Source organism: Microtus oregoni, unplaced genomic scaffold (assembly GCF_018167655.1).
Source record: "Microtus oregoni isolate MIOR12 unplaced genomic scaffold, Mior012 000008F_ref0000371, whole genome shotgun sequence".
Taxonomy (NCBI): Eukaryota; Metazoa; Chordata; class Mammalia; order Rodentia; family Cricetidae; genus Microtus; species Microtus oregoni.
The window spans coordinates 56080533-56095482 of NW_024543067.1; the positions used below are offsets into that span (position 1 = coordinate 56080533).

At 46.4% G+C, this 14950-nt stretch overlaps 1 protein-coding gene across 7 annotated transcripts in view; it reads right to left on the reverse strand.

The window, feature by feature from the left end:
• Gramd1b (GRAM domain containing 1B) overlaps nt 1–14950 on the reverse strand; it is a 239499-nt gene that overhangs the window by 116641 nt on the left and 107908 nt on the right. For all 7 annotated transcript variants that reach the window (XR_005974729.1, XM_041656945.1, XM_041656944.1 and 4 more), the window contains one exon: nt 3258–3335. Coding sequence is in view for 6 of the 7 variants with exons in the window: in XM_041656945.1 (XP_041512879.1) it covers nt 3258–3335 (78 nt within the window). In the remaining variant the exon portion in view is untranslated. The remainder of the gene's footprint in view (nt 1–3257; nt 3336–14950) is intronic.

A 14950-nucleotide genomic window follows, 5' to 3' on the forward strand; every position in this document is an offset into this window, starting at 1 on the left:
ATTCAAATCTCAGTCCATCACAGCCCAATAGCCCAATGTTCTCAAAGCAGGAGACTATAAAATGGGTAAAAAATGCATTAAAGGAAGAATCAGTCAAGTACAGGGTGTGCCCCTGGAAACTCGTTCTCACCAGTGAACAGAACCCAAGAAGGGAAGACTTCACTGATACCAGCCGTGACAAATTGACAAATGCTGGGCGGCTCTGGGTATCTCAGATTGGGGAACACACAGGGACTGCCATCTAAACCACATTTCTGGCATGTGCCACACCACAGATGACAAGCAAGCAGAAGCAAATGATGTCCACGCCCCCATGAAGAACTTAGGGTTTTCTATTGCTGTGAAGAGACACCATAGACACGGCAACTCTCCTAAAGAAAACATTTAACTGGGGTGACTCGCTTACGGTTTAGAGGTTCAGCCCATTATCGTCATGACACAAAGCACGGCAGGTGTGCAGGCAGACATGGTGCTGGAGCTGAGGCTGCTACACCTTGCTTGCAACAAGAAGTCATCTGCAGTCACACTGGGGTAAGCTTGGGCAAAAGAGATCTCAAAGCCCAACTCCACAGTGACACACATGCTCCAACAAGGTCACACCTCCTTGTAGTGCCACTCTTTTGGGGGGCAATTTTCTTTCAAACCACCACAGCAGGTTCCAGATGGGAAAGAAATTTAGGTGTTTGTTTTTTTTTTTCTCGAGGCTACAAGACTAGAAGAGAACCCTTTATGTAAGGACATATGATCAGACAAGGAGACCAAATATAATTTTGATCCGTGTCCATTACTAAGCAGTCAACCCAAAGCCTGTCTGCCTGGGTAGCAGCATTCAAGAGACAGGGAATCCTGAAGAGGATGTTGTCGGGGTTACATGGAATTGAGTACTTAGTTCTCTCCCCCTGGAATGGGCCAATCAACAGAAATAACATGGAGGGAAGAGAGTAGATGGCAACCAGACCCAAAAGGTGAACCATGGCTGAGGCCATCGCGCTGAGAACGACAGTATTTGTCCAGAGATAACTCAGTACGCAGGTACAGAAGAGAGCTGACTCAGGGACCTCTATGCAGATTCTTTTAAGAGTATACGTGCTAAAAATCTCAACATCCATACACAGATGTGTAAGTTACTCTGAGGACCAAAGGAGCTATCCTTAGATCAAAACCGATTAACTAAGTACTTTGCCTAATAAGTCTTTTGTTGGGACCCACATCTCCATACTGACTCCATCTAGGATGAATTGAATGACTCATTTGGGCTAATGATGGGCATAAAACTGAGAAATGGTCCAGAATTCAGAAGACTTTGTAAAACAAACATAACATTTAGAGAGAGCCCGTCACTCTGGCCCAGGACACACTACCCAGCCTTGGCTTGATTTCTCCTGTGAGGGAGAATTCATCACTTTGTGAGACCTATTTTGCCATACACAAGTTCACCCTAAACTGAATAGTAGTGGTGGTGCATGCCTTTATTCCCAGCAGAGGCAGGTGGATCTCCTTGAGTTCAAGGCCAGCTTGGTCTACAGAGCAATTTCCAGGACAGGCTCCAAAGCTACACAGAGAAACCCTGTCTCAAAAAAACAAAACAAAGCAAGTTCCTCCTAACCTGAGCTGTGCAGACCAGGCTAGCTTTGCGCTTTCAGGGATCTTCCTATCCCTGATCTCAGAGTGCTGGGCTATAGGCAGAAACTGCCAAACCCAAAAGAGATGCATCTTGAGTAGGCAAGATGGCATAGTGGGTAAAGAGGCTTTCCGTCAAACCTGAGAACCCAAGTTCAGTCACTAGGGCCCACATGGTAGGACAGAAAAGACTTCGGGAAATGGTCTTCTAGTCTCCATAGGTGTCAAACATAGAAACAGAGAGAGAGAGAGAGAGAGAGAGAGAGAGAGAGAGAGAGAGAGAGACAGAGAGAGAGAGAGAGACAGAGAGAGAGAGAGAGACAGAGAGAGAGAGAGACAGAGAGAGACAGAGACAGAGAGAGAGACAGAGAAACAGAGAGTAAATAAACTATAATGTAATTTTAAAACTTTAAGTAAGTGAGTCTTTTCTAGTATACAGTGACTTCCTCTTTTGAAACACATTATCAAGACTATACTTTCAGGGATCATTTCTATAGTTCGTTGAAACACATTATCTCAAGTCAATTACAGGGCCATACACATATAATTCTAGTACTTGAAGAGACAGAGTCAGGAGGCTATCAAGTTAGGGCCAGCCTAAGCTACGTAGCAAGAGGCTCTTCCAAAATAGGCAAAACCCAGAGCCCCTATGGTAGGCTAGTTGAGTTTTTTAGTTCCCGTTCTGCTGCCTTACTCTCCAGGTATGAATTCAGAATGAGTGCTCAGCAAGCTACAGGCTCTGGGGTCAAACCACCGTTTTCTGACTTATATAAAAACTAGCAAAGTTAATTCATGCCCAGAAACCACTCTGTCTATACTGACAACACAAATGAAACAGAACCTGGCCAAGCCTCACCGCTAGTGCAGAACCAACAGACTCTCAGATCCTCAAGCCAACATTTAGGAGCTGCCGCATTCACTGCCCTTTATCAACCTCTTTATCAACCTCTTCTCTGATAACCCCCACCACACACTATCTGCTCCACTCAAAGACTGCAGCCTTCAGGGACCACAGGTGACCAGCCCAGGGCACACAGATTCCTCGGGTACAAAATACCTTACACCAAAGAAGAACGAAACAAAATTCCTTGTCCCTATATGAACCACACTACACTCAGTCTCTGAAGTACGACTCAAATCCTATCACCAGCGTGGTGACACACGTTTTTAGTCCCAGCACTTGGGAGGAAGGCCCAAGAGGATCTCGGGTGCCAGCCTGGTCTACAAAGCCAGGACCAGGACAGCCAGGATCTCTACACAGAGAAATTCTGTCACGAAACAGAAGAGAGCAACACAAAAGCATGACTCGAACCCTAAACCCGAAGTTAGTTCAGAGCCTTTGGTCTGCAGTAGACGGCTTCCCTTGAAGAGCCGGCCCCCTGCCTTCAGCAGCCTCCCGGAGGGTTACTCCCTCCGGTTTCTGGGACAACAGTTTGTCTTTCTGACCATTCTCCAAGGACAAAGGCCAGATGCCCCCTCTTCTGCTTCCCAGAGCTCTCTCACACACGGCAGAAACAACCGAGGCACATCACCCCATTCTCAGCCATTTCTCTCCCCCCAACCCCCACCACCACCTACACACACACACACACACACACACACACACACACACACACACACAGTTTCTCTGCACTTACCTTTCTTGGCGCACTCGGGGACTCAGGAACCTGCTGGAGTCATCGTCGTGGCTGCTCTGCTGGCTGCTCTGCTGGCTGCTGAGGGAAGACACAGGATGTGAACCGTTAAAACTGCTCCTGCTTTCTCAACCCCGGGGGAGGTCGTCCAGACCTCAGCTATACAAAGAAATGAGGTTACAAAATCAAGCGAAAGCAGAGTGTTCCTGTGGAAGCAGCGGTGTGAGCTGAGAAGACAGTAACCAGCTGAAAGTCACTCTCACGACATCCAGAGTATCTCTGCAGCTGCCCAGGCTGGAGAAGGAAGAGCCTAACCAACAACCCAGGTCCCTAGGCACGCAGGCCTCGGTAGCTTTGAGGCTTTCATCTTTGTGGTTTAAGCTTTCTACTGGGACCGGGACCCAGTCTTCCTCAACCCGCCCAAGGCTGGTTTAAGGGAGGAGACTGCCAGAAGGCACAGACTAAAGATTCTGCACCACCTTACTAGGTCCACTGCCCTGCCCCCAGGGAGGGCAAAATCTCTAAACTTCCTATTCTGTGGGCTAGAGGACTACAGAGCTCAATTCAAAAGCAGAGCTCTGAAGCTGGGCGGTGGTGGCACACACCTTTAATCCCTGCTTTTGGGAGGCAGAAACAAGCAGATCTCAGTGAGTTTGAGGTCAGATTGGTTTGCAAAGTGAGCTCCAGGACAGAAGGGACTACAAAGAGAAGCCCAGTCTCAAAATAAATAAAATAAAATAAATAAAAAATAAAAAAAACTAAAAGCAGAATTCCTTAAGGAGTCTATACAACATATAAATATATCTAAAACTTCTTTTAATAGAATTTTGCTCCAGGGCTGCTGAACCATGTAATTTTATATTCTTATCAAGCAACACCGGGACAGGAGCTGGAGAAGAAATTCCAAGTCGCTTGGCTCTAGAGGCAAGCCTCAACAGAGTGTGCCAGTCTACTGCTAGGAAAGCGCAGGAGTGTCTAAAGTTCAGGGTTTATGCCCTTTATAACAGTCAACGGGCTCAACGAACCCAAACGACCATGAGGAGTATCACAGCCTCTCGGAGAAATAGGCTGGCTTTGATATACTTCGGCATAACAGGCTGCTACTTCATGCTCACCCTACCCTTCCTCTGGCAACCAAAACTTAAAATTAAAAGAGAGCCCAAAGTCAGGCGGTGGTGGCGCACGCCTTTAATCCCAGCACTCGGGAGGCAGAGGCAGGAGGATCTCTGTGAGTTCGAGACCAGCCTGGTCTACACGAGCTAGTTCCAGGATAGGCTCCAAAGCCACAGAGAAACCCTGTCTCGAAAAACCAAAAAAATAAAAAAATAAATAAAAGAGCCCAGACCAAACGATAATCAATATACCAGTTTCAGAATAAGCAATGTTACCAAATTATTCCACTAGATGGCACTGTTGTTTCCCAAATCGCAACCAACCCAACGCCACAGTCACCGTAATGAGTCAATTTTTGGGCGCCCTCTTCTGGTCTTCCCATGGTTTTGAAAATTCAGTTTACAGAAAATAAAAACTGGTGGCCTTCAAAACGTGTACTGATTCCAAGTAACTAATAAATACCAACTGAGGGCCAACAAGATGGCTCAGCTGGTAAAGACACTTCCCTCTAGGTCCTGAGACTGGCAACCTGAGTTCTGTCCTCAGAATTCACACCACCTACCAGAAACTGTCTCTGGTGCACACAAACACACACACACACAGAAATTTTTTTTTTTTTTAAAAAAACCTCTCCAAAACCACAGAGAAACCCTGTCTTGAAAAACCAAAAACAAACAAACAAACAAAAAAAAAAACAGCCTGCACACATTCAACAATTATGGATATGCACTTTTAAGCCAACAGGAAGCAGCAATAAGGCAATGACTGAGTCTAGACCACAAAGCCGGGGGCCACATGGGAAGGGGAGACGTCTACAGTGTGGCGTTACTCTGCTGTAGATTGAATTCACACTTACTTCTCCACTTCCTACTTTATGACTGAGTGAGTTCTTTCCCAACCTTCTCCTCCGCTGCTAGAGAGAGAGCTCACTGATAGACAGTTCCGTCAGGCTTGAGGACAGCACATGGTAAGCGTGGAGACCCGTGTCTGGCACACACGAGAACGGCCGTGGAATGCCAGATGGCACGCGTTTTGTAGAGGACGACGCAGCAGTCGACGTGGGACCAGACATGGGCTCTGCTTTCAAGAGTAAAAAAAATGGTGGCTCTCACAAAACAGGAGATAACAAAAGGTCACTTCTTTCTGGGTTCCAGCAAAGCAGAGTGTCTCAACAGCAAGCTTTCTGCGTTGAAACTTAAAAGCGGGTGGAGTCAAGCACGGCGGGATACACCTGTCACCCCAGCACTCGGGACACAGAGGCAGGACAGTTCAAAGCTAGCTGAGTCCCAGACTCAGAACCCACATTTAAAAAGCCAGTTGTGGCGGCTCGTGCCTATAAACCCAGTACTGGGAAGGCGGACACAGACAGATCTCTGGCACTCACTGGCCAGTGAGAGACCCTGTCTCAAAAAGCAAAGTAGATAGCACCTATGGAAGGACTCCTGAGGCTGATATCTGGCTATGCACGCACGCACGCACGCGTGCGCACACGCACACACACACACACACACACACTTAATGAATACACTAGAGGGAGCCAACAGACTCCTGGTTTTGTTCCCCACGTGCCTTCTACAACAGAGGTTTATCTTGGATGGTCTCATTAACACTCTCACCACTGGGAAGGGCTGGGGATATCCATGGTAATTCACGAAGTGCGCTTCAGAAGGCAGGTCAGGTCCGGAAGCTTTGCAATGCATGCTGGACAAATTCCCTTGACTCCACTGTATGACCATCCTCCTCCTCACTCCAAAGAACAGAGACATACAGAAAGACAGGCTATCTTCACAAACCACAAGCAGATACCCTTGTGCTCTCGGAAGACCCAGCTTGATGACTGGGGAGATGGGACTGAGAGCCTTTGGATATTTTAGCTCAGTATCTCATTTTATTTTTGCAGTGCTGGGGATGGAGCCCAGGACCTTGCGTGCGTGCGTGCGTGCGTGCGTGCGTGTGCGTGCGTGTGTGTGTGTGTGTGTGTGTGTGTGTATTTTAAAGCGGCCTACCGTAGAGACGTCAGCTTGCTTTTATTCCGAGACACTCTCACTGTTTCCCGGCTTGACCTTGAACTCACTAGGTAGCCCCCCCCCCCCCCCCCCAACTCTCAAGCCTCCTGCTCCAGTTTCCCCAGCAGCCCAGATTCCAGGCGCGGTCCACCACATCCTGCCCAGCCCCATTTTCTGAAAGGACGTTTCCTGAGTTGAGTCAGCTCTTCCTCTCCCAGGCAATGATGCGCTGCTCTCCTAAGCCTGGGGAGCTTTTGAGACTTCGGTGGACCCAAGCTGCCATGAGGCTTGCCAGATGAAGTTCAGTATTCCCCGAGCTTGATGGAAGCCACCCACACCGAGTCTGCAGACTCAAGTGCCCGTTTCTCTGCTTTTGGCAATAATCTGCAGACGGCTGCATTAGCAACAATTATCTCATGCTAATTGGGAGTTTCAAAACACTGCAAGTGACAGTTACAGCTGTCTTTGATTAATCAACAAGGAGAAATAAATTCTCTCAGGCTGTGGATGTGGTAGGAACAGATGAACTGGGTTTTCCCTGACTTGGCTTCTTATTGGCCTTCTAACCCCAGCCGGCTCACTTAATCCTCTCTTAGCCTAATTCCTCAAGAAATGGAGACTTAGGGTGTTTAGTCACTACCTAATCCTTGGTTTATAGAGCTAGGGATTAAGTTGCAAGGAATCCGATCATCATGCCCCAGATCACGGAGACTCCAATTCTCGTCTGGACTCTGCCACTTAGCAGACGAGATGGGATTTACTTTTTGGAAAGGGCAGATGTGCATAACAGCACATGGCCTGAGGGTAATGTGGTTTAGAAACGGCAGAGGCCCTGGCAGGTGGGGAATACCAATTGCACAGAATGGCCACAGGTCGCTTGACCAACAGATACTGTGACACTGCCCAGGAACCACAGGGCAGTAACAGAGGTCAGGCAGTGACAGAGGTTTTTGCTGTGTGCTCTTGTTTTAGAGGTGTCAGTGTCTTTGAGGGCCCCAAGCATGCTAGGCTAGTTCTCGACTGTGGAACTGTCATATCGGCAGAGAGGAAACTTTCTTTTTGATTTTCTTTTGAGTGGGAGGGTATATACATGTCACAACATATGCGTGGAAGTTGGAGAACAACTTACAGGAATCCGTTCTGTCCTTCCAGTGTGTGGGTCCCAAGAATGGAATTCGGTCCTCAGGGTTAATGGGAGGCACCTTTCCTTACCTACTGAGTCATTTCCCTCAGCCCCAAGAGACAGGATCATTGAGAAAAATGTCCCGAGTCACTGGCTCGAAAAATAGAGTCAGACCATCACCATTGGAAGAGAAAACTGCATTTCCATGCTGAATTATTTTCACATATAAAATAATCCCAGCACTCAGGAGACAGAAGCAGGCGAATCTCTATGAGTTTGAGGCCAGCCTGCTCTACAGAGCATGTTCCGGGACAGTCAGGGCTATGCAGAAAAGACCTCTCTCGAAAAACCAAAAGGTAAGAGAAAAATAAAATAAACTGACTCTAGTGTTTCCAATTTTGGTTTGGGTAGGGAAGTCACATTCAGAAAGAGAAAGGGGGTAGCAGAGAAGTGGAGAATAAAGAAAGTCCGTTTCTGTTTGTCACCTGGCAGGCAAGTACGGGAAGGTCTAATAATAGAAATAAGCACACAGATGTGATAGGGGCATTGTGAGTGACTGCCAGCCTCTTACACAACACACCCAATAGTCTCAGAGAGTACTTAGAAAATCACAGGCTGGAAGCAAACTGCCAATCTGCCTACAGGGTTTGGAGGCTCAGTTCTTCTTAAGGGCTCCCAGGAGACTCTCCAGCTAGAGGGGAAGCTGGACAAAGATTTGGGGATTCGGAATGCAGCTCCGTACTCCCCTCACTCGCCCAAACCCACAAACACTTTCACTTCTAAACATGTCAGTGTCTGTGCTTTCTTTGGTTCCGGTTTGCCCTGCTCTGTATGAGACAGGGGGTAGTTCAGGGGTCTAGGCTGTCTGAAATGGAACTACGTAGCCCAGGCTGGCCTCCACGTTGCGAGGGTCCTCTTGCGTCCACCTCCCCAATGCCGGGATTACAGGTGGAGGCCACCGCGCAGCTGTGCTTTGTTCTGTGTAAACAGAACCTCACTGTGCAGTTCAGGGTGGCCTCAAAGCCCTGGTCCTTCAGTCTCAGCCTCCCTGAGCAGCTGAGATTACAACTGCCTCTGTGCTGGGCAAAGGGTAGGTGAGGTCTCTTTCAAGTCCTTTGTTTTCCCTTTTCTTTATGGCCATTGACGTAACAGTTGCCCAGTGACTGTTAAATCTTTTTCAAAACATAATGAACTGGTGCTTTATCATGCAGTTTATCTAAGCCAAAGTCGGCAGCTGTTGATCTAGGCAGTCATTTGGGGCATCTAACCCAGGGTCCACACAGGCCAGGCAAGCACGCTACTGCTGAGCTAGTGAGTAGTGTCTCGAAGCTTCCCAGGGACAGCGAGGGGCAGGACGGAGGACCCACCCCTGGATTTTTTAGTCAATCCATTGCAATCTGGATCCCCATGGCCACCACTCTGGTTTTGTTCCCTGGGACACTGGTTAATCCTGCTTTCAAGCTGGAAGTGGTGACACACAGCTGTGGTCCCAGTATTTGGAGAGGCTGGGGAGGTGGGGGGGGGGGGGGTCATGAGTTTAAGGACAACCTGAGCTACAGAGTGAGACTATAGCTCAAAAACCAAAGCAAACAAACCAGAATCCTAACCCTATCGGACTGGCCAAGCAGGTCCGACGTGGCGAGTGATCCAGGCTTTGCAAGGGCCTCCTTCTGGACTTCCGTGAGTCCTTGGACTTCCCTCTGCAGGACTTCTGCTCTTTTGTCTTTCTTGGGAGTTTCATAAGTTCTGGTTGATCCTGAAGTGTTCCCCGAGACTCTCTCAGCCACTCCTTCCATAAATTATCCAGGACCAACTATATACTAAACATCCTTCTGGAACCCAGAACGGTAAACAAAAACCAGAGATCTGTGCTCTCAAGGTACCATGCTATCAGGTTGCATCTTCGTGTTTCCAGCCAGGGAACCTACCCCTCAGGGACCCCTGACATCATCACAACTAACTCGTGCAAGAGCGCTGTACGTTCCCCAGAGAGGTTATAACGCTTATCAGAGTCTCAAATAAACCGTGACTAGTAAGAAGCTAAAATGATCTGCCATGAGCCTGCTGTGGTACTTCAGTTGTAATCCCTGGTCCTGGAAAGCTAAGGCAGGAGAACTGCCTTGACCATGGCTGGAAAGATGCTGTTAAGGGCACTGGATGCTCTTGTAGTGGACCTAGGTTCAATTCCTAGCACCCATAGGGTGCTCAAAACCATCTGTAACTACAGTTTCAGGGGACTCTGATCTCTTCTGGCCTCTGCAGGTATGAGGTGCCATGTGGTGCAGAGGTATATATGCAGGCAAAACACCCATATACATAAAATAAAAATAAATCTTTTTTTAAAAAAGTAAGACTCTGACCAAAAGCAAAAAAATAAAAATAAAAAATAAAAACAAACAAGCAAATGAATGAATGCATGCAATTTAAATGTTAAAAAACAACTAGAAAATCCACTGCAATCCATCTGTGGGGGTGAGCGACCTTCACCCTAAAGCTCCCTACTCATGGCAGATGTATAGACAGCTTCCAAAGACAGCAGAGCAAAGAGTTGGGTGGACCCACACAGTGGCCACTAGTCACATCTGATCGTGTGATTCAATTAATTTGAAATGCGGTCCTTAGCTGCACTTTAGGTACTCTATATCCATATGAGTAGTGGCTTCTGTAGCGGACAGTTCAGAAAATTTGCCTTCTCCTAGACAGTATCTGTATACGAAGTTTCCAGATGCCGCTTATGTTCGGAGCAACTCAGAGAAGCAAACCCAATTCATCTCCATATTCCCACTGCCCCATCTGCTCAGACGTAAGTTCATAGACTCCTTACAAAGATGGAGTGACCTGATGAACATGAGCCTTTAACAAAATGATTGGGACAAGCCTTGTGTTTATTATCATAACGTCCAACAGGACTCACGTGGTGAGCTGGTCCGTTTCTGACCTCAGTGTGTTGTAATAGGAGCAGCGGGCTGCTTCCCGCCACCCCGCTAGCTTTACCTGAAATAATTACACGGAAACTGTATTCTTTTAAACACTGCCTGGCCCATTAGTTTCAGCCTCTTATTGGCTAGCTCTTACATATTGATCTAACCCATTTCTAATAATCTGTGTAGCCCACGAAGTGGCTTACCAGGGAAGGTCTTAACCTGCGTCTGTCTGGAGTAGGGGAATCATGGCGATTGCCCTGACTCAGTTTCTTTCTCCCAGCATTCTGTTCTGTTTACTCCGCCTATCTAAATTCTACCCTATCAGAGGGCCAAGCAGTTTTCTTTATTAGTTAACCAATGAAAACAACAGATAAGATACAAGACCCACCTCCATCATCAGTGTCTTTCCCCTCTTTGTGCTTCACTATGAGAGTCACATAAACTGGAAGTTCTACCCCACCTCCCACCACTCAACACCAAGGCTGGCAGATGCCACTTCCTTCTGTCTCCCAAGTCCCCATGGCCCACTCGTCACACCTCCCTCAGGCTGCTCAGATTCCTCTCTCATCACTCTTGCGCTCCCAACTGCCTTTTCTGGTGCCAGTCTGGGCCCATGTCCAGTCCACCCACCACGATGACACAGTGATCTTCCCTGACACAGTGATTCCATTGCTTCAAGTCACCCTCTGGCTTTCAATCATGGGGCTAGCCCAGGGATACAGTCCAGAGGTTAGAGAGCTTGCCTAGTATGCTCAGAACTCTGGGTTTGATTCCACAAACCCCAGGGGGAGTGCACACACAATGCATGCTTGCACACACACATATACACATAAACACACACACAAGTGCACACTTGCATTCTTGGGGTTTCCCATAATTTTGGAGCAAAGTTCACGCTCTTATTTTAACAATAAAAGTCCCCGAACCCTGATGCTGTCTCACTTCCCAACTCCCTCATCTCCTAACAGCCAGGCTTCTTCTCTTCCTTTGAATTTACTCCTTCTTTGGTCTGTCACATCCTCTCTAGTTCTTTCTTTCACCCAGTAAGCCCAGTAGACCCAGTAATCCCTGCCCTGAGACAATAATGATCCAAGGATTAAGACTTAGGCTCTAGTGTTTTACTGTCTGTATTCAAATATTTGGGGAGGGGGATGTTTCAAGACAGGGTTTCTCTTATGTAGCCTTGGCTGTTCTGGAACTCATTTTGTAGACCAGGCTGGCCCTGAACTCGAGATCTGCCTGCCTCTGCCTTCCGAGTGCTTGGACTAAAGGCATCAACCACTATCGAACAGCCTATATTCAAATCTTAGCTCTTCCACTCAGGACACTCAATTTCAACCCTTATAAGACATCCCACATTACGAAATAACATCTGCATTATTGGGGTGTTATAGAAGCTAAGGCTCATGAGACAGGCTGGCACTGAGAAATGATGGAGGAAGGTCATTGGCTAATAAAGGCACTGCCCTGGCCCATTTTATTGGTTAGAGGATAGGTGGGAGGAGTAAACAGAACAAAATGCTGGGAGGAAGAGGAAGTGAGGTCAGAGACTCCACAGCTCTCTCGGGGGCAGACGCCTCAGAGAGAGACGCCATGCCCCGCTCCCGGGATGAAGCTCCGACCCAGGATGGACTAGGCTAGAATCTCCCTGGTAAGCGCACCTTGGGGTGCTACACACAGATGATTATAAATGGGCTAAATTAATATGTGAGAATTAGCCTAGAAGAGAATGGGCCAGGCAGTGTTTAAATGAATACAGTTTGTGTGTTGTTATTTTGGGGCATAAGCTAGCTGAGCAGGCGGCCGGGTGTGGGGGACGCAGCCCCGACGCCGCCCTTATTACTTCATATGGCGCCCACGTGGACAACTGCTTCCACATAAAGCCTGAGACAGCTTGGGAAGTAATTCTAGAACAAAATGAAAGCATTGTGCCTGGTTTCTTGGTAGCAGCAATTTCTCGGTTCTACTCTGCTTGCTAGAGGCAAGCAAGCACCTCATCTAAGAGAGGCTTCCTGACTCAGCTTTAGCTGCAAAGCCTGCAGCTCATTAAGAGGTCCTGCCACGAAACACTTAAACGGTGTTGACCAAAAGCTGAACACATGCTTTTCGGTTTTCAGCCATAACAGGAAAAAAGCTGCGCCATTTAAAAATGCCGCCTTTCTGGGCCGTCCTGCCAGGGCAAACTCTGACTGAGGCAGGAGGGCCGGCTACCAAGAGAGGACTTGAGTGTTGTCTGTTGTAGCTCACTTGCTGGCAGGAACCTTGAAATGCCATAGAGTTGTCACAGTAAACATGGCTACAGCCAGTACCTCAGCCAGGAGGCTGGAAAGCTAAGGAATGGACTGGATCTAGCTGGCAAAGCCACGCCTTTAATCCTACTGATATTGCTTGGTAAATTAAAGACTCGTGTGGTCAGAAAAAGAGAGATATACAGTAAAGAGAGATTCAAAACAAAGAAAATTTCTAAATGGTTTGAAGTGTGTTAAAAATATATGCAGACTAAAAGTTGAAGTTCTTAAAATAAAAAACAAAAAAAGGAAGAGAGTTGTTGTGTGTGGTAGCACACGCCTTTAATCCCAGTGCCTAGAAGGCAGAGACAAACAGATCTCTGTGAGTTCAAGGTGTAGTAGTGTACACCTTTAATCCCAAATGCCTGGGAGGCAGAGACAGGCGGATCTTTGAGAGTTCAAAGACAGCCTGGTCTACAGAGTTACTTCAGGTCAAAGATACAGAGAACCTGTCTCAAAAAGCAAAAAGTTAAAAGTAAAAATAAACGAAATAGAGGTTAAAATAAAACGAACAAAGATGGAAAATACACAGAGAATTTTGATACTGTATGCCATTATGCTCTCTTTGAATTGTTTGAATGCTGAGGAAGGACAAACAACTGCTAAAAGATATTTGTTTATAAATGCTGCTGAACTAATCCAACATAGATACTTTGAAAATGCCTTAAATTTGAAATTTGGATCTAAGGACATGATACTTTGGAAAGGAGTTTCTTATTTTGTTTTCACAGAGGATGAGACGCTGTTCATTTCTTCTATTCCAATTTGGTATGATGGACCACGCCCTCCTGAAGGGTTGGTGTGAACGCCTTCAAAAAATTGCTTCGCTCAACTGCCAACTGAGATGAAACTAGCACACAGGTTATACCATGAAAGACCAAATTAACGACGCCCCCATTCAGCAGGAAGCAGTTTGGAGAGAAATAACTACGCCCAAATTCCCAAAAAATGTTTATAAATGTTCTTTTATATTTAAAGGGGGATATGATATAGATATGAATAATTTGCATTAGTATAGATTTTGCTTTATTGATAGAGATTTAAGGTCAATTGTGTTATATGTATAAGTGTTTCTGATTTTGATTAAGGTATTGTGATTGTGTAGTTCATTTAAATATGTACTGGATAATTAAGAAATATAGGTTGTTAATGGATAATCATCGATAATAGTAAAGCTTGTAGTCATGTTAGTTAGATTTTCTAGATATATAGAGATATATTTTAGATAGACATTCTTCATGTCTTTCAAAGATTACAGAATAGGACATTTAATGTTTTAATAACTGAGGACTTTTCATGACAATGAGACACTCTGCTCCTGGCAGCACCAATCTACTTCAAGAGGAAGATGGGCATCGAAGAGGCACCTTATGGAGTTTGATAGCCATTTGGGCAAGAAACTGCTCTTGCCTGGACTATTGCATAAACTGGACACAGAGAACCCGCAGAGAGAGGACTACTGAACTTGCCTAAGGTGAGATGATCTTTCGGGGTTCCTGATTCATGAAAGAGTCTGCGAGACATGCTGCAGGACACAACAGATAGTGACTGAACTGACTTTGAATTTTCCTGCTTTATGGAAATGTCTGCTGGATACCATGGGCCTGAAGGCTGAAGATGGATGCCCCAACGGTACAAAAGAACTTTGGGTGACTGTCCAGGCAGCGAGATGTCTCTGCCATTTCTAGAGTTTTAAAAGTTGCTTTTTTCTTGTTTGCTTAGGTAGTATTGTATCTTGTAGTATTGGAGTCTTTGATGGAGTTAAGAATAGTTAGTTATAGTTATAGTTTTCCTTAGTTATGATAAAGATTATTGTAACTTTTACTTGATAACTGTTTTGTTATATGTAATTTTGCTATGTTAAAGCCTTTTTTTTGTTTAAACCGAAAAAGGGGAAATGATGGAGGAAGGTCATTGGCTAATAAAGGCACTGCCCTGGCCCATTTTATTGGTTAGAGGATAGGTGGGAGGAGTAAACAGAACAAAATGCTGGGAGGAAGAGGAAGTGAGGTCAGAGACTCCACAGCTCTCTCGGGGGCAGACGCCTCAGAGAGAGACGCCATGCCCCGCTCCCGGGATGAAGCTCCGACCCAGGATGGACTAGGCTAGAATCTCCCTGGTAAGCGCACCTTGGGGTGCTACACACAGATGATTATAAATGGGCTAAATTAATATGTGAGAATTAGCCTAGAAGAGAATGGGCCAGGCAGTGTTTAAATGAATACAGTTTGTGTGTTGTTAT